This window comes from Argiope bruennichi, chromosome 9 (assembly GCF_947563725.1).
Source record: "Argiope bruennichi chromosome 9, qqArgBrue1.1, whole genome shotgun sequence".
Taxonomy (NCBI): Eukaryota; Metazoa; Arthropoda; class Arachnida; order Araneae; family Araneidae; genus Argiope; species Argiope bruennichi.
This window is the reverse complement of record NC_079159.1, coordinates 84,015,575-84,036,779: the sequence shown is the minus strand read 5'-3', so window position 1 is coordinate 84,036,779 and position 21,205 is coordinate 84,015,575. Positions and strand designations below refer to the sequence as shown.

Below are 21,205 nucleotides of genomic sequence, written 5' to 3'. Positions count from 1 at the left end.
GCCGTCTTCACAAATGTGAAGAAATGAATGCGGAGACATTTATTGATTAATGTAGCAGGCATAACTGAATTTGTTTTAAAGTAATATAAGCATTAAATATTGATCAGCGGGAATGTTCTCCCGTCGACTTTCTTGAATATTAACACAATCTGACGCGTTTTGTGCTTCATACTACGGTACAAATTTGAATTTTCGTATCTTCCTTTCCATCGACTTTCTCCTAATTCAGATACACATCTACAATGTTAGTGATAAAACCACATTAGACTAAACAGTTGTGTTTCATTTCATACATTTGCAAATATACAACACTCAGTTGGGTAGAATCCAAAATGTGATACGATTACAATTCTAATGATAAATCTTCACACTTAATTCGAGTTATCTGCTTACCATCGACATCGACATACGAACAGATATATTTTTCGTAAATGGATTTCTTCCAACGTCCGATAGAAATCTATACTTTTTATAATATATCTTTTAAAAATATAAAGAGCTACAAATTTCATATTTGTAGCTCTTTATATTTTTATTGTGTTCATATTACGTCTGACATAATTCCAAAAACAAATTATTCAGTCTGTCAGAGGTTTAAAGCGCGCAGATGCAACAAAATTTCGAAGTCAAATTTTTGATTAAAATACTTTCTCTTAGTACACTTCACATAAGTAAAAAAATCATCATCTTGTGCAACACGGTGAGTTATAGTTAGGTGAGAATTAAAGTTAGGACACTCGGGAGTGTTCTGATATTAACTAATGTCAGTTATTAAATGAATCTAGATACCAGATTATTTCAATATCATGATTTTAAAAAATTTAATAACTAATTTAGTATGTACTATTGCATGAAAATTTTCTATTTAATACATTAATCTAACTTTCCCTCAATAGAACTGGAATTCAATGCAATATGAAAATAACATTTCAAAAGTACATTTCTGATATCTGAATATTGTGAATTCACAAGTTATTTTATGTAATATTATGCTACAATATGAATATTTTTCATAAAAGAAAACTGATATATACAAAATACATTTACAAAATAAAGATATCATATAACAAATATTTTTATTTCATCAAAAATCACCATACATGTCGATTAATTGCATAGGTAAATATAATGTTGTCTTAAAAATACAACACAATGACAATCATGTAAATATATACTATATAAACAACAAATAATTAGAATAATTGTATACAGAATATTTCACACATAAATGATTATTCTTTATAAATATTCGATCAAGCAACTCAAACTACAAAAGGTAGTCTCATCAGAATAAAATGATTTTTCTTACTTATGGCAAGTGTTAATTCATTTAGAATAAACACTTGTTAAGACTTCTTTAACACACATTGGGAAAATTGAATACACCAAAATTGTACTACAAATAAGAACTTTTTAATTCTAATTATTTTCTCTGGCCTCTAAAATCTATATTAATTTAAAACTAAAATATCATCTGTTATTTGCATCTATTTTATTTAATTCGAAACTGAAACTAGAAGTATGTTTTCGATCCTGCTTTATTTGAATAATTTTTGAAGGATTCACTTCATTCGAAAACTTTACTTCTTTACAATATATTCAATAAGAAAAGACATTACATTAAAAAAAAACATTGAACACATTAAATACAATGCACATACATATAAAACATATACACAAAAAAAAATCATTTTGAAGTTTTAATGAAGAGCGAAGAATTCGAAATCAGTATATTGTTAAAATTACTTATTTAATGAAATAAATTTTTGCTAAATTTATTCTTTAAAAATAAGCATCATTCCAATCTTATATTTATTGAGATTTCACCATTCACTACATTTATCAACATTTATATTTATTTATTATTATTTTTTAAATAAATGTTAAAAAATAAATCTCTGATATAATTTTTAGTTTAAAATTTATCATTTTCCCTTGCTGTTCTTATTTCTGGGTCATTTTTTCTTTGACAGGATTTTTGGATAATTTGACTGAGATTCTTTCAAGTTTGAATTAGTAAAGTTTAGCAGTATTATTTAAATACAGCTATCCATATATATAGAAAATGTCTGACACAGATGAACAGATTAACAAATGTACAGTAACATTAAAATAGACTTACAAATGGCAAAACATAAAACATGAATATAAAAATATATACATTATTATAAAGTATCAATATTTTCTTTCATATAAACAACATATTACAAGTTTGTTGAAATCTGTTTCCTATAAATTACCAAATTATCTAATTCATCAGAATATTTTTAATTTAAAATTTGAGATTTACCAAATTTTGAGAGGTAAAGAAAATGACATAAGAATAAAATATCATTCAAATGCAGAATATGTATCATTCATAACTTAAATCTTTTTCAAAATTTCCAGAATTAAAATGTATCAAATATAGAACAATGAATAAAAGCACAATGTTTTTTAATAGTGTGAGTATCAATAACCAAATATTATCACAAGTGCACAATGCTTTGAATAAGGCAACTAACCTATTTTATATTCATTCAGTATCATATGAAAATTCAAATACGCAGAACTCGGATAAGTTAGAGGGAAAAAACAAACGTACAACAAAATTTAAATATTTTACAGAAAATAAAATATATAAATAAAATTAAGGAATTGAGCATAAGAAGCATTATTTGCACTTATAAATATTCTTTTGTGAATCAAAATTTGCTCTAACCTTTTGACTAATACAGAACACGCATGTTTCACATGTAGTTATTAAATTAGTTGTCAAAAGATTAAGTACAGATTTCAAATTAAACCTGAAACTCTATTCATTTTCACAAGATCTTCTGAGTATTGGTCAAAAATATTTAACACAGAATGCTGTCATAATAAGAGATCAAAATTATTGCAAAACATAAAAGAACTAAATAATATATCACAGATATTTGCATGAGTTAAAGAGCAACAGTTTCATATCTGCACTTCATAAACAAAAAAAAAAGTAGGTACTTTGTTCACAAAAAAAGTTGAACAAAAATAATTCATTAATTTGCCAGAAATTCTACTTAAGCTCAACCATATTTTTTTAATTACTTGCCCTTTGAATCATAAATCACAGATATTTTATTATTTAAACCTATAATGTCGACACATTACCAATTAATTTAAATGGTAAAAATCACTTGGATCTATTTAAGTATCTTGAGTACCTTTTATTTTCATCTATTGATTGAAATAACAATATATGTTTGTAATATAAAGAGTAATTTAATTGAAAAATAAAATAAATCCCAACATCATAAGGTTAAACACTTAGAATAAATTTATGAAAAAAATTCTAAAATTTAACAGATGCTTCATAAAATTATGGCCTATACGAGAGTATAGAATTCTAGTAAAAAATATTTATAATTTTAAAAAAGGACAGGAAAATGTATTTTAGAATTTTTACAGGAAAAGTAATATTTATCTGTAACTATTTAATCAAAACATAGAACATTTTGAAATTTCAACTTTATAATGTATTTAACTGCCTTAAAATTAGTTTTCATATTCTAAGTGAAATTTAGAAAATATATTTTAGAACTTTATTTTTATTTAATATTTGTAGTTCCATTTAACGAAATACTGTATGGAAGGAGTAGAGGTAATCACCTAATTTCAGTTGGAGGAAAAAAAAATCATTCATCAAAATCCACTTTTTAAAGCCCATATTTTAACTAGTATATAACAAATCTTTAAACAAGGGTATTAATCATTTTTTTAAAAAAATTGGTTATATCTAATATTAAAAGCTATATAAAAAAGTACATCCAGCAATAGGTGATAAAACTTAATTCAATTCGCCATATTGTTAAATAATTTTAGTAGTTGGATGTATGCAAACTAATCAATTAAGGTAGTCATATAATTACATTTTTTCATTATTTGATAAAGAAAAATCAAGTATCAATATAAAAACAATTTTGTTTAAAAGGCACATTTTTTTAACCTATACAATTGCATAAAATTTTCTTTCATAAAATAAATATAATAAACATGATTTTTAAAATATGCAGCAGATTATTTTCATCAGAAAATGTTAATAATATATACTAAAAGTAGATAATACATTTAAATTATTTTACAAACTCAGAAAGTACACAAAAAAATTAGGCATACATCATATTGCAATAATAATTTCATACATTTTTAAATACTTTTATGTATAGATAAATGAATACAAATTAATAATATATAATCACTCGCACATTCTTTTGACCATATAATAAAGAAAATGGTTATCAATAAAAATATATCATACTATAATATAAAAACATATTCTGATTATATAATCATATATATATATATAATCATTCTAATTTTCTTGAATTGAAAAAAATTATTATATCTCTAAGAACTGATATATTAAATTCATAAGAAGTCATGCTTATTTTTGTCTCATCAGGATTCTGACAATTCATATGAACATGACATGCTGTAACATATTTATAAGAATTTGATTTTAACTATTAACATTTTAAAAAGTAACATGAGATTCAAACTTCTAATCTGAAATATCATAGAATGATGATGTTACAAATTAGAAGTTTTCAGTTTGAAAATTTACCTTTAATTATAAAACACTGATAAGCATGCTGTAAATATATATATATACTTAACGATGTGCTTGATATTGTTGCAACTTACAAGAGTACAAATATAGGAATTAGAGCTATAAAACATATTGTTGTAAATTATATTAAAATATATTTTTAAAGGCTTATTAAAGAAAAAAAGTTTTATACACATAAAACTGATACCACTTAAGTGTTCATTTCCTTTGTAAAGTAGTGGTGAATAATGTTACATTGTGCAAAAATGTGCTTTAAAACTATTAAAAACATTAAACTTTCAATAAATTTTTAATTTAAAATTCAAAAAACGTTTTCTGAATGAATACTTCTTATTCAAGAAATAGCTACATCCCAAATTTGGTTGGTTAATATCAACAGTCTGCCCTATAGAGCATGTTATTTTTTTTAATTTTTTTTTTAAATCTTGCACATCAAGTGACACAATAGTTTGGCAGATTATAAACATTACAATGTTAAAAAAAATTCTAAATGTTATTACTAGTTTCTTAATACAGGAGACATTTAATTACACAATTCTATTTTCAATCCAAACGTAAATTTTTACAAGACTTAGAACCAACTTGCAACATTCAAAAAGAAAAGAAAAAAAAAAAAACTGAAAACTTTCAATAAACTATTCTTATTTTCATAGATGGATAAATAGATATAATTTTGAGGACAAATCAATCCAGAACAACAAATGGAATGATTAAGAAGACGGCCAAACATGCAGAAAATGTCAAAACAAGCATATAAAGATAATTTGTTTTGGTTTTTCTTTTTTATTACAGAAATATTCAAATATGTCATATGATGTATTTCAATTAATTATAAAATGATGAGAATCATAATTATTAATACAATGAGAGATTATAAAAGTAAAAACATGAAAAGATGCAAAAGAAATTAATAATACATAACGCTTCCTTATTTCAAATAACACAATAGAATTCAATAAAAGATACTCTAACAACTATCTTACAAGAGTTAGATCTTCAACAGAATGATTACACAAGACAACAAACGTCACTCTCATTTTGACGGTATATTTTACTATCAATACAGTACATTCATTTACAGTATAAAGACATTAAGTTCTTAATTAATAAAATTTATAAAATAAGACAAGTGCAGCATTTTTACATCGAAGATAAGCAATTCCAGCATCAATTAAATTTAAAATTATAATAATAATATTATAATTTTAAACTCAAACAAGTAATATCAAAATTCATTCTTCTGGAATTGGCATCAATATATTCATAAATATAAATGTTAAAAAAACCATTATTGATCTTTGCAAATACAAAATGTATAAACTCTGTATAAAATATTAAAATATATTATTTGATTTTTTTTATGATGCTAACAATTGTCATATTTGGCAAATAATTGTCAGAGACATGTAAGTGCAAATACAAAAGTTTTAACCACAACAATGGGTAAACTGCATATCATTACAAAAATATGATATGTTATCACTTATATTTACAAAAAAAATCTTCACTTGACACCTGATGTTAAAACTAGTAAAAAAATATATTAAACAGCAGGTATTTGATTTACTTCTGCAACAACATTAATAGTATTTTGTGGCTGAGATTTATTCATTACGGATGGAGGCATTTTGATATTATGTTGTTCAAGCAGAGAGCGCAACATTTCTACTTCCTTCTCAAGAGCATTTGTATACAATCGACATTTGTTAAGCTCTTGTTCCACCCCTTCTCGTAATTGTCGTTCTTTATGAAGCTTGTGCTCACTCTGAGTTTTCACAGAAATCAGAACACCTAAAATGAAAGGATAATATAGTACATATTAAATAATTTGCTTCTATCATTCATATAAAATACAATTACAACATGCAACAACAAACATTTTAATCCACCAAGCCCCCAATTATTTGGTTCTTATTGTTTTAAGATTAGAAAAATTAGTTTTTAAATTGAATGAACAGAAATGTTTAGTTTTTATTCAAAACTCTGGAATCTTAAAAAATTTGTATCCTAGGAATTTGAAAACATTCATAAAAATATGAAATATCTGCTTTCGAGATGAACTAAAAAAAAAGTAGTCCATCTGCCACTTTAAGGCATACATTAAAAAAATAAATAAAACTGGTTAGTCCAATCAAGCACACAAGTAGGTTAATAAAAAGTGCTGGATAATATTAAGAAAAACTAGTACAAAAAAGTTTCAAAGTGTTTTTTTTTTAAATAATAAAAGTTTTATGTTTTTGTAATTAAGAGAAGTGATTACATTAGAGCAAATTAGACCATGATCCACAGCACACATGATTATCCCATATAAACAGAGATTATTAATATTGACTATCAGAGACGGAATGACAGACACATTTCATTCAAAATTTCTTGCACCATGTATTAATCTTAATAGCTTTCATAAAATAGCAAATTATACAATTTAAAAAAAAAAATCTAAATCAACAAATATTTATTTATATCCATCTAAACAAAAAAAAATAGCATTAAAATAGATCTATAAAAGAAAACAGATAAATTTTCTTATAATTTCAAGATAATAAGTTGCCTTCCTGAAGATTAGTAGTCCCCCTCCCCAACAATCTCACATAACCCATGTCTGTGTTTGAGATACAAAGCTATTGATTTTGCATTTCAAAGTATCTCGAGGTTGCTGTAATAACATTTAGTTCATATTTATAAGTCATAATATATATCACTGATCTCGTATGATAGTTTAACCTCATCTCGTGTAATAACTCTTTTTCTCATATTCTCCGTAATAACATTCTGTAGAAAAACCATAGATGAAATTTAATACTGACTCAAAACAAAAAATAAATAATCGCAACATTCACTAGCAAAAAAGTCTAATACATTTGGAGTCACAAATAACACAAACTGTACGGTCGATATGTGTTCATCTGATCTAAATTTTACATCTATTTGCAGAAAATTTTGAATAAAATTTTCACGTTATGATTGGCAATTAATCCAGGTTTTAAAAAATATTCAATAACAAAAATTGACTGCTTGAATAAATACTAACATTTTCACCACCATCACTAATAAACTCTTGAGTTTTTTTTTTTTTTTTTTTTTGTCAGGTGCATTTTTTTTAAAAAGTTTTTTTCTAATGTTGATTTTCTTTTGGTGTTGAATCGCACTATTTTGCTTTCATTTAAAACAATATCCCTTTCCATATATTACTGACTAAAACAATAAACATATCTCCTCAAATTGCATTTTTTTATTCAAAATTAATGGGACATGTGCAAAAGTATGATGATTTGGACAATATACTACAAACATTTACAACCAAATATAAAATTGTATTCTAATAAATTACTCGAAAAGATTATAACATTATAAACATTTAAAACACATTTATGTTTATTGTTGGAATTAATATATGGTTTACTTTCTTCCCATTTAATATTCAATTTTCATGAACACTTGCAATAATATCATATGTACAATGATGTTAAGATTTGATATGTCACAGAAAACTATTAAAAAGTTATCAATGTACTTGTAATTGTCTTCATACCTGTATCATTATAATTGTCTATATGTTCAAAATAAACACTGATTATTACAAGCTGTTGTTCATCTCTTCATACAACATTCTGTTAATTTCCTCTTCACTTATTAAAATATATACTTTTTTGCTTTTTTATGTAAACTTCCAAAAAAGTTCAAAAGAAATTTTTTAAAAAAAAACACCCATTAATGAGCAAATATTTTTTTTAAAATAAGAATAGCAGATTGTAATTTCCAGTATTACATTAAATGACTTTTTTAAAACAAAAATTGCAAACATAATTTGGTATAAGGAATGAACAAAGCAGTAAAAATTAATATTCAAATCCAATACATAAAAAATCCATTAAAATTATTAACAAATGGTCTTTAATTTTAATTTAAGTTTTTTTAACAAAAAACTTTAATTTTCCAAATTAAAAATGCAGTAAAAATTGTAATTATCAGTTAATACATAATTCAATATTAATTAAAAGAAGAATGATAGCAATGCAAATACAAATAATTAAATGGTATAGGGCATTTCTTTTTCATAAAATATATAATTTTTATTTTTAAAAAAAAATGGAAAAAATGCAAAATTTTTCAAGACATTATGAAAATTGATTAATTATTAAAAATCAAATCAAACAAGACACATGTGAAGATAATAAAATAAAAGATTACCATTTAAAATGCGAGCCACTCTCCACAATCGTAAAACAATAATTAAGTTGATTTCTTCTTGCTCCCAGAATGATATATCAAGAGCAAAAGACAAAAATACAACAAAAGCATCAAAAACTTCCAACTTGTGACGGAAAAATTCAGCACGAAATGCAAACATTTTCATAACAATTTCAACAATAAATACACTAAGTATGACAATACTCAGATAGTGAAGCACCTAAGAAAAGAGACAACATGTTACTAAATGAAAGTTTTCATTTACACACTAATTTCAATTAATATAAAACTGCAAAAGAAAATATTGTAACCAAAATCCAAACAAAGTCATGTTTCAGATTTGTTAATGATGTGAAATTTTCAGTTTATTCATAAACAAAAATGCAATGATATTAATTATTCTAAATTGTATTATATCAGGTAAGAATAAAAAGAAATGATCAGAAAAAAAACAAGAACACATCATGTTTAGAAAATTTTAAAAATGATTCTAAAGATGAAAACTATAAAATTACAAAATAGCTGTCTTCTAGATCATCATTAATAAGGAATTATAAATACTCAAAACTATAAAAAGCTATTTCAGTACAATTTATTGCAATTTACAGGAACCTACTCAAGTAACTTCATTAAAAGGAAAAATTTTCTATCCTTCAAAGATGATTATTTACAAAAAAATAGATGTACATATAATTGAAAATAAATATCAAGTTTTTGAATGCTTTAAAAAGTATTTACAGAAAAATTTCTATTTTTGTAAATTTAAAAATTCTAATTTAGTAAATTATTTCAATTTTTAAATAGTTATACATTCAAACACTGAAAAATTGTAATTGATATAATGAATTATATATTCAGAATTAATAATTATAAAATTAATCTTACAAATGTTAAAAATTCAAGCCTCAAAAAACTTAAAAATTCAAACCTAGTTCAAAAAATTTCAAACTTTGCACAAGAAAAAGCGTCAGTCCACGACACAAGAGAAAAGCAAAAGAACAAAATACTTTTCCCCAGTGATTTTATACTATGAAATTTTGATAGGGATTCTTTAACATATATCCTTTTATGTAAGGGAATTTAGGTATCTTTAAAAGAATGTTGCAAAGCATTAAGTATTTTTATCCCTTCACTCAAAGCGTGGGAACAAGCCGATTAAATAAGTTTTACAGAGCTTGTGTAGATTTAATTAAATAAAAAAGGTATAACTGGATCAGGAAATAAGAGAACAATTTAGAATAAAGTTAATATGCGATTAAATTAAGATAAAAATTGGAAATTAATTAAGTTTAAATTAAATTAAGAGATATTACATATGCACAGACATTTGGAGATATATATAACTAGCTGATATAGCTCCCTGAAGTCTATTGAATGTGTAAATTTTTTTAATAACTATAATATTGAAATTTTCTTTAAAATGAGAGAATCAAATTAAAATTCAAAATAATTTAACTCTAGAAAACTTCATACTATCCAACACTCCTGTTTTAAGTCAGATGCAAATAACTCACTGCAGATGCATGAAAAGGTTTTAAATTTTCACACCTTTAGGGGTCATGATAATTAGAAGTTTTGTTTATTCTGTATTTTGTTATTTAACACATTGTGCATGCCTGGATAATTTCCCATGCCATCAGAAGCCTTGCTTCACTGACATGGAAAAAGAATTAGTAGCCTCTCCCCATCACCACAGGAAAAGAAGTAGAAAAATTCAAGTTACAAATAATAGTTTTCAATTAATAAAAAATTAACCAATCAGTTAGTGATTACGAAACTTTCCAGGAATCATCAGGATGCTTCAATACATCTGTATGCAAAATTTGAAAAAAATTTGTCCAGCAGATTTTTAATCTATAGAGGGTACACATAAACGAACATTGACTTTTAAAAGATATCATTTAATCCAATCTAAAACCTAGTTTATTTCCCCCTTTTTTTTCCATCTAAATTCAAGCCATACCATTTTATTCTAAAATGTTCTCTTATTTCCTTTTCAAAATCTCCCTTTATAATTTAATTAATTCTAATACACACTTTAAAAAAATTGACGACTATGTAATTCTCATGGTACAAGAGCAAGAATAAAATTCCCCAATGCCCACAGCATTCTTCCAAAGATACTTAAGGTTCCTTTTTCTGAATTGACATATGAACAAAGAAATCCTTTAAAGAATCTCTCAATTAAAAGCAATGAGAGGAAAAACTTTTTCTACTTTTTCTCTTCGTCCCAGTATGTATACCCTCTCATGGAAAAATAAATTGATGTTAAATCCAAAATTGTGAGATGTATGTGTGCATGTTTATTACTGTTAACTTTTTTTTTGTATATTAGTAGCTTATACTCACATGAGGAATTGTTTTATCATCCAGTTCATGATGTTTAGCTTCTAATATTAATTCAGCTACGACAATGATGCAGTCAATAAGAACTAAGGCAATAACTCCAATCTGAAAAAAAAGACATAGTCATAAATTATAACTTTAGCAAAGAGAAAATAAAATTGCTATTTTTTTTTAAAAAAATGATGATTTCTGATATGAAACACAAATATTTTTTTAATTAATGAAATGTATCCTTATCAGGTGTAATTAAGAAAACTTAAAACTAACACTTATCAGTAACATAGAACCAGAAAAAAGTAATAAACTAAAATTACAAGTGGAAAATGCAGGTTGACTTCCTCTTATCTTAGCAACATATAGATTAAACTTTCTCTAGATATCTACTAAACTTAATGGACAAGAATCCAACTTCCTTTGTTTCATAATTAAGTGTCCATAAGAGAAGTAACAACTGTAGAAAAATTATCCACGTCTATTTATATAAATTAATATGTCAATGCTCTGACCAACTTGAGCAGAGAATTGACATGGGTATTCTTTGTTCGATTACATATGAACAACACTATGCTCCTAAACATGAATGCTACATATTAATAAATTAGTTAACCAAATAATTATATTGTTATTTAAAAATAAGAAGCAATGAATGAAATATCTGTACATTTAAAAGTATAGATTGTGTATGCTTATATATGAATTTACATAAATATTAAATATAATTTTTTTCTCTGAAAAAAAAAATTACAGAAGCAACAATTTGTGGACATTTTTCATTTTAGCTAGAATATTAAACACATCTTATTATTGATTTTGTTACTATTAATTTAAGAAATAGCTCATTTTAAATTTGGAATAATGCTACCCTATTTATACAATAAATCAAAAATCAGAATTCAACAAAACAACTTTTTCTATTATTTTGAGATTTACTCATCTTCATTCCTACTGCTGCAAAATAAAATAAATACAGTTGATAAGTCTGACTCCTATTATTTGTCAGATTTGCAAATCAAAGTTAAGGAAATGGAGTAATGTTTTAAATCATTTTAAATGATTTCACAAAACAAAGATAATTAATAAAACACAAAAATATTTTTAATGATTTTGAAATAACTTTTTTTAAAGATAAATTATAAAAATAGATATTTTTAAAATGCAGCACATCACAATTTTCAAAAGTTGCACAAGTGTTCTATATGCAGCGACTAGAAACATGACCTATTGCTCAAAAATGTCACCACTGGTAAAGTTTTCAAAAGTATAAAATTTTGTTATCATGAGAAGATCAATTTAAAATACGAAAATCATAAAAGTAATTACATAAATTAATTAAATTTGCACATAAAATTTATTGTAATTCTCTAACATTGGAAAACAGCCACTCAGCTAATATACATAAACAGGTATCAAATATAGCTACTTCATGAGGTAATGTCTTTCACAATTTTATAATGCTAATATTTATGACTATAACACTATGTCTGCATCTTATATTTATCAAGAACGCAAAGTGTATCAAAAATTCAAGATTAACTCCATAGGATATTAAAAAATTGTTATATAAATTTATGCCTACAGCATTAGCAACTTGCCATCTTGATATAGTCATGTGTCATATAATAACCCTGAGTTATAGCTAGAAGTTATAACAGTTGTGTTTCTGCAATTCCACACATGCAATTGTTTGTGATTATGTAAGTTGCAACGTCTTATAAAATCACTTGATGTTAACATAACAATAATAATTTTATATTATGTAATATCAAGATAGTAGTGGCTGTCACTACAAACATAGCCCATTGCTATGATTTTGTTGATATCTCAGTGGGTAATTTTCATGCTTGCAGAAAGTAGCCCCAATGGAAAAATATCAGAAAATTGAGTTCAAATTCATTTATTTCTCAGACAAGATGTCCTTCACAACATTACAAATAAGTAATAAATAGTAAATGAATAAAAAATTATTTTCAAAAAATATATAATACCTGAAATTTGTGAGATTCAAAAAGTTTACAGAGCTTCTCTCTACATGTCACTAATGGACGTAATGAAGGATCTTCATCAGCATCAGATATGACAGAACTGGAACCATCATCCTTCAGAATGATTTTTTCAATATTATTCTCTGAATTGTTGTGTTTTTCCATAATGGAGAACTGTTTATACCTATTTCAATAATAATTATTAAAATATGTTCTTAGAAACAAAGAAAAAATAACTAATAAATAAATTTAAATTTTTACAGATTTTTTTTTCATTACTATTAATCCAATTAAAGTAAATTTCAAACTTCTAAAACTGCGTGTCAGAATACCGATTACAATTACATGGAATATTAATGGAGTTACTGAAATCTTCCAAAAAATATTTTTCTTTTAATCTTTATTGTCAATAAATAAAATTGGTAAAAATGACCATCTTGAATTAAAGCATTTTATTAAAATTTGTTCATACAAGTTATTTAAATTCATTTTTATACTTATTATTAGCTTTCATTTTGGAAAACTTATCTTTAAATTTAATTGGAATATTGAAAAGTTTTCCATTAAAAAAAGAAGAAAGCTTTAAGAGGATGACAAAAGATCACCATTTCCTTTCTTAAATTACTGCTTCCGAGAAATTAAAGTGGACATTTACATAAATAAATAGCTTATGTGTACATATACACAGATGGCTATTCTCAATATGAAACAATTTTTAACAAATAAAATATTTTTAAAAGTTTGTTTTAATTATATGAACTTTTTAAATCATTCTAAAAATTAAAATAATTATTGAAATTTAAATCTAAAGCATTATTTTACATTTATATTATATATATATATATATATATACACACACTCAGATATCAGATTCTAGCCATAGAAAGTACATATTGTAATAATATTTAATTTTTTATGACTGTTTTAAATCAATGGGAAGAAAACTAATAGTGAAAACTTATAACACTACACAAAATAAACATGTAATAGGAAAAAAAATATGTTGCAATGTATGAACAATGAAAAAATTTCCATAATATTTTCTTTTCTTTTGCATTGAAAAAGCTGAATATGTAATATTACTAAGATTTTTAAAAAATTTAAAAATGCAATTATTAATTCTCATTTTAATTAAAGCAATTCTCATACTGGAAACTCAGTGCTAGGAAGCTTATTACCAACTAATCAACTTTATAATTTAGTACTTTAAATATCTATTTTAAGTATACTAGTTGAATTAACTTTATTTGAGAGAATTTTAAGAAATAAAAATTAAGTCAAAAAATTCTATATAGAATAATGTTTGATAAAAGTGAATCAATTCCAATAAAAAACATTTTAAATCTTATAAAGAAGCTTATAAAAGTTCTTACAAATGCAGAAAAAACCATTTCCAATCTTGCAATAAGTATCAAATAAATTATGATTATGTTTCAGTTGCATAAAATTAATTAGGAGAGAATTTATTACAACAGTCTAAGGATGGTTTAGAGAATATATACATACCAACAGAATTAATTAATATATATTACAATCTTTAACTGCATGAATGTAAACTTTCTTCAAATTTTAGAAATAATGAACAAAAAATTTTAGAAAAGTTTGATAAGCACATTACAGCTTAAGAGTCTATAAGTTAGATTATAAACATTGTTACATAAGAAAAACAACAGTAACTTAGAAAATTGAATAGCAACAATAGACATTATAAATACAACAACAAAGTTTAAAAACTTTTACAAGTTCTAATGATTCTGCATTAATGATTCTTAATATTTATAACTGATAAACAGGTCATGTCTTTTACAATACAAAGTGCTCTTTATACTGAAATATATTTTTTAATATCCGGAAATTGAAACATTCATCCGGATATTATGGACAGCAATAATAACAAAAAAAATATTTCAAATTTAAAATACAAAATTCAATACTCAAAATTGAAATGTCAAGCAAGTTTAGTGCAACATACTGATTCAGTAAAAGTAAGTTATAAAGAACTGAAAAAAAAGTTTTCAGTTAGATAATTATTTTAAAATTTTCAAACGCATCGGTAAACAAAATCGCTTCTGCTAATTCATGTTTGAAAGTCACCTATAAATTTGGGAATGTTAATTTCACAATGCATTATTAATAATAGATGGTAGTGAGTAATTAACGCTGTGTCCTCAAAGCGGTAATGTTGAAATAAAACAAAGAAAATACCACTTTTTGATATTATCACAAAAAGATCAACAACTCAAGAGAGCATTATTATTATGATTTGTGTTCAATAAAAATAAAAGAATGTTTACAAAAAGTTTTAAAAGTCTGTTTTATGCATCGCAAAAATAAAATATCTTCACAATAAATACAAAAATACAAAAATCATTTTCAAGAATAACACTTGTCAAAACGCCCCTGAACTTGTGGAAGCAGTCGAAACAGTTCGGAAGTCAACAAAATACATTCCTCTTCACGTGTTGTTTATTATTTACTTATTTTTTATTGCATTTCAGTTCTTCGTTTTCGTATGAAGTAAATGACATCAAAACAAGAGGAGGGCCAATCATGTTCCTCATTTTATATCACATGGCAAAGAATCATGACGTTTTTATTCATTTCGGAGAACCAATTTATTATTTACTTAAATTATTGGTACTACAGCAAATAATCAAAAACAATTCTATGACATCACTTGTTGAGGCAGTATTTCTTAAAATTGAAGAAAATCCTTTCTAATCCGCAAGCAATAGATAATATTTCCATTTTAAATCCTCTTTGACATTTTTTTTTTAATTTTCTTTTTTTTTTGAAATGTCAGAAAATAAATTAATATTGTTAACAATTTCAAAGTTGAAAGATAAAGGAATTAAAAATAAACACATAAAAATTTGTGATTTTATTCACTAATTTTTAATTTATATCTATTTATTATTGGCATGATTCTAAAAAGATATTTTATTAATCAATTTTTAGAAATATTTATAACAACATTTATACAACAACAACTAACATTTATAACAACAAATATATAACAACATATTCTCATTCAGCTAAGCCAAGTAGCTCTTAATAGTGTAAAATTTAGAAAAACTAACTGGGTGATATTGTTTTTTATTTTATTGGTCAGTATTGAATTCCGCCATTATATAATATAGTTTTCTCAGTATTTACCAAAATAGTTCTAATTGCTCTAAAGAATCTTAAAATCAGATACAATAACCTATTCTAGTATGGACAATACAACACGCTCTTCTAACTCCATTTGAATTCATTTTGAAACTTGCATCTGCCCTGTTCCCGTTTTTCACAGATCTTTTATTCGTTTTGTTTCTGTTTTTAACCGATCTTCAGATTCGAACCAGGGATCATTTCGTTTATAAGTGGTGTGGTTTCTTATCCATTGAGCCAGAAAATGCTTCACATGCATTTCTCGATTATGGTAATTCGGTATTAGGCTCAATATGGATATACACTTCTAAATCTAATTTTGAACTATCCTTTTAATTTAATAATAATTTTAAAATTTCTAGTTAAGAATTTGATATGAAGTCAATGGAGAAGCGATTTCACTGATTATAAAGATTTACTATTAGAACAGATCATTTAAGTTAGGTTCAAATGTAATTAACTTTTAAATATATGAAACAAATTATTATATTCCGAAATTATTTACAGTTATTGTTGTTTCCTTTTTTTTTAGTTTATGAAAATTAAAATTTCACTATTAAGGAAAAAGGAAAAGAAAATTATCTACAAAGCAAGAATTTCTCTCCCTTTTCTTTCTTTTCTTTTCTTTTTCTTTTTTATTTATTTATTTATTTTGACAGTTTGTTTAGACATAATAATTTTGGCGTGTACTACTTATAAGTTAAGTACTACTAGTAAAAGTTGGAAGAATAATTCTTTAAAAAACAAATCTTTTTAGAGCATAATAATTTTTTTACTTCTTTTCATTTCCTTTATTTCCTTTTTCTCGTCGTCTAATTTAATTTATTTTATTTAAATAAAGAAATAAAAAAACAAGTTATCATAAGTTGTATTCATGTTGTTTGATCACTTCAGATAAAAGGCTTAAAAATAAATAGTAAACTGTTTCATCGTATTATCATCATATTTATCAATGTTTATAAATGTAGCGTTTATAATGTAGCTTTCACAATACTGTTCAACATTGTTCGTTGTAGAATTTTAGATGCTGTTTCATAATATTGTACAATATTCGTCTTTCAGTGAAAAATTATTCTAGTTTATATTTTGGAATAAAATCTTAAATTAAATGAATTTTTAATCAATAATAAATAATCTTGTATCAGAATTTTGCTGTTCCAATATTTTAAAAAATTTCCGTGCCTTTTGGGTATTTTTACTTATTGTATAGTATTATTTATATGGTACTTTTCAATATCATAATATTGTTTCCAATTTTCCACATACTATAGATATTCTTACACAAGGGAACAAATTGGACAACAAAAGAAGTTGTAAAATAGCAACAAATGAAATGAATGAAAAACTATTCGTTTGAAATTTTTTTCTTTCCCTTATTATGTCTAAATACCATGTTAATTTAAGAATACAAATATTTTCCATTTCTAAAGAAAGTCTCTGTGTATCTCTCCAACATCGTTAATAACAAACAGCTTTTTCTCTACAGTAAACGGGAATATTTGTCATGCTTTTTCAAAAAAAAATGCTTTATTATAATAAAGGAAAATTTTCTTGGTACATTCCTCAATCCAGACACAGTTCGTTATTCCAAAATTATTTACCGCATAGTAAAATTGTAAATGCTCGATGCATGTGATTGATGCAGAAATGAGTTGTCTATAAATATATTAAATATTTTTTTCATGCAAAGGAGTCATCTCCACATTTAGATTTGCTAAATGTTTTTTTAACAACAATTCCCAACTTCGAATATGCATCCAAATTCCTCAGATTGACCTCTTTCGGATGGATATGTGCGGAAAGAAGCACTCTCACAGGACGGGATTAAGGAAGAGCCAACTGTCCGTACATGGCGGAGCATTCTCATCCGCCAACCTAACAAGGATTATATTTCGTAAAATTCCACGTAATTTTTCATAAAAAGTACTTTTTGAATCAAATGAAAGAATTTTTAAATACTTGACAATAGCTATTTTTCAATCTGGATTAAAATAATAATTATAAATATTATAGATTTAATATGAAAAATATAGTGCATTTTATTATGATTGATAATACTTAAAGTAACCTCAGACTGTTAATGTAAAATAAAATAAAAACATAAGGAATAATAATTTTAAATACTCATAAAAATTTGGTAATTAATGCTTCAAAGTCATATGAAGAATCTTAAAATGAAAATCAGAGTAAAGACCAACATTATATAATTTATATTCGCATAGGCATTCTTTTGCTTCGAGCTTTCTCTTGTTTTTTATCTTCCTTCAGGCCAACTGTGCATCTTCTAAGTTTTTAATCATTTGTTTTACTATAAATAGTTCAATATTTTGTTACTGTAATCAGAAAAATGTATCCACACACGTATGTCATTCATCCCAAAGGGGTTAATATGTATACCATTTACATATCCCCCCCCCCTTTGGAAATATTAGCGGCCCTGTAGAAACACTGCACAAATGAAATTGAGAAGAATAAAACCCTTGCTAGAATAACATCCGGTCATAAATAAAAAATATAAATTATAACAATCGCTTGAAAATGAGCACGTGTTTTTCTTTATATTAGCAAACATTTATTTCTGTTTATATTTGCGAAAATTTAATGATTCACAGACACTTGCCCAACCCCAATCGAATCTCGGGGACGGAAATACTAAGTGAGGAATAAATTTTTTGATAAAAAGGTTTAATAACGTTATCTAATAGAAATTATTTCGGTTTAAAAGCCCGACGCAAGGATGCAGCGTTCGGCCTTGAGGAACATTTAATTAACTACACAAACGCACATGTACGTCATTCATCTCAAAGGGGTTAAAATGTATACCGTTTTGTAATCTTATGGGAACGAGGGACAAGTTATAAGCAATTTCAAATACTGAATTCCCAATGTTAGATTTCTCGTTTTATCAATATATTTCAAGATGTAATGGCTCATTGAAAGTAATTCTTTTTTTTACAATAAAATACTCACAAAATCAAGACAAAACTTATGTATTTTTAAAAATTTAATGGTATATTTTATATTTTTAATCAATTTTTAAATTCACTAATTTAAAAAATTTTGCATTGAAATTTCATAAAAATTTTGAAATCAATCAAATTAACAAGATCTGAAATATCATTATTCCAAATTTATCTATTTCCTTCGTATAATTTTTAAGATGTATAGCAATAATAAAAGCTTGCAGAAAAGCATGATATTTTTCTTTGCGGGGATCTCAACATAACAAAAGGATTCTTTGATATGAATAATAAAATTGCCTTTAATAGAATTCAGAACTTGATTGGAATTGGATTCAACGTTGTTTTAAATTCGGATATTTTTTTAAAAAAAAATAAATATATAAGTAAAGTTAAAATGCGATTTATGTATCAAATTTTACTTCTACATTTCAAATGTAATTTTATTTGAAACTAATGCGAACCGATTGCATTTATAGTAATTGTTTGTTAAGTTTTTAATTGATGATGAAAGTATGCAGACAAAATTCTGTATATAGTAGGGATTTATATAGCATTAAAAAAACAATGTTGAAAGAAATATAAAAACTACTTTCTGTATGTAAATGATGCAATGTCCCTGACTATGGCAATATACTTTTTTAATATACAAAAGGTAATAGATGTTGCAGTAAATTATTCTTATTTAATTAATTATTGTTCTTCAAGAAGAAAAGAGATTAAGGGCAGAAAAATTCTTATGATCTGAAGTATCGTTTAATGGTAACAAGAACATGTAAATAAACAAAATTATATTATTTACACTTCAGTTACAAAGGCACATTTTTAAAAAAAAGCACCTGTCTTGTATTTTTCAACTGCTCCAAACATTTTTTTTTTGAAGCTAATTTTGTCAATATTAATTACGAGCCGCATTTGGCGACCAGCCGGTTCGCCAATCTTAATGTTCGTTAAAATTTTAATAATTAAATATTTTATGCAATTCCTACTTTAATAGCTTCTTCATCAAAATATTTTAAAACTTCAAATTTTGATTGCCATATAATTCATTCATAATATTATAAAGGCCTTCAGTTATAACGTAATATGTATCTCTCTCATTTTCTGTTAGCACCCGTAGAATGCTTTAAATGAAAGTGGAAAGAATTAATCTTCAAATAACATAATAATATTTTTTACTGAAACAAAGCATTTTTTTTTATAATCTGATTACTGAAAATAGAGTCACTCAGCGTTTAAACTTTATGGGCACTAAAGAAAATCTTTTTTTAATTTATGTAATATCTCAAGAATTTGTCAACAAAATTTTCTTAGATTCATCATGAACAGATCGATTCATTAACAATGTTTAATTTTAAATGCATCAAACACTAAGAAAATAAAACGAATCGTTTAAAATAAACGGTTGAAAACAGGTTTTAAAAAGACTACTTAAAAAACGATGTACTTAAAACTATAAGCATATACAAAAAATATATAACTAACATAAATACATTTTAATTACAAAAGCATACAACGAACCTAAAAATAATTTAAATCTAGTCCGCATCTGTTGATAATAATTGTCAACACAATGCGGAATTCAGAACACAATGCGCATGCGTGAATTTTCAGCGCCAGTTACGTAACGCAAATACGTGATTTTTTCTACGCCAGTTGGGTTAACGCTATGCGGATTAGAAATTTTTAATTTCCTTTATTCTGTTTTATTTTAATTCAAAAGTACTTCAGAATGAATCTGAAAGATCGATTAATTAACAATGTTTAATTTTAAATGCATCAAACATTAAGAAAATAACAAAATCTTTTGAAATAATCCGCCGAAAAATATTAACCCTAGCCTCATTACTGTTGGGAGAAAAAAAAACTGAAGCCTTACTCATTTGGCGGTGGGGAAAATGGAAGATTTTTTTTGGCGGGAAAGTTAGTTTTTAATTAATAATTAAAATTCTAATTAAAAATTCGAAAAAAGGAACCCCAGGTGCACA

General features: G+C 25.1%; 1 protein-coding gene across 2 annotated transcripts; it reads right to left on the bottom strand.

Annotated features, from left to right (window-relative positions):
• Positions 1-1,065: 1,065 nt before the first annotated feature.
• Positions 1,066-15,589, bottom strand: LOC129984457 (voltage-gated hydrogen channel 1-like). 2 transcript variants are annotated; one of them, XM_056094342.1, is made up of 5 exons: positions 15,399-15,589; positions 13,108-13,288; positions 11,126-11,227; positions 8,777-8,996; positions 1,066-6,376 (listed from the first exon to the last, which is right to left on the bottom strand). In XM_056094342.1, exons 2-5 carry the CDS (start codon positions 13,267-13,269, stop codon positions 6,129-6,131), a joined length of 732 nt encoding a protein of 243 aa, XP_055950317.1. In that variant the 5' UTR covers positions 13,270-13,288; positions 15,399-15,589; the 3' UTR covers positions 1,066-6,128. The 2 variants fall into 2 exon arrangements, with proteins under 2 accessions (XP_055950317.1, XP_055950319.1); XM_056094344.1 differs by having other exon boundaries at positions 15,491-15,513.
• Between the last annotated feature and the right edge of the window lie 5,616 nt (positions 15,590-21,205).

What these genes read in the sequence shown, in the direction of transcription:
- LOC129984457 (XM_056094342.1), bottom strand. Translation starts at nt 13,269, where the DNA reads ATGGAAAAACACAACAATTCAGAGAATAATATTGAAAAAATCATTCTG. An exon ending in ATGATAAAACAATTCCTCAT is followed by an intron (nt 8,997 to 11,125) that starts GTGAGTATAAGC and finishes CTCTTTTCTTAG; the next exon opens with GTGCTTCACTATCTGAGTAT. An exon ending in AGTGGCTCGCATTTTAAATG is followed by an intron (nt 6,377 to 8,776) that starts GTAATCTTTTAT and finishes CTTTCATTTTAG; the next exon opens with GTGTTCTGATTTCTGTGAAA.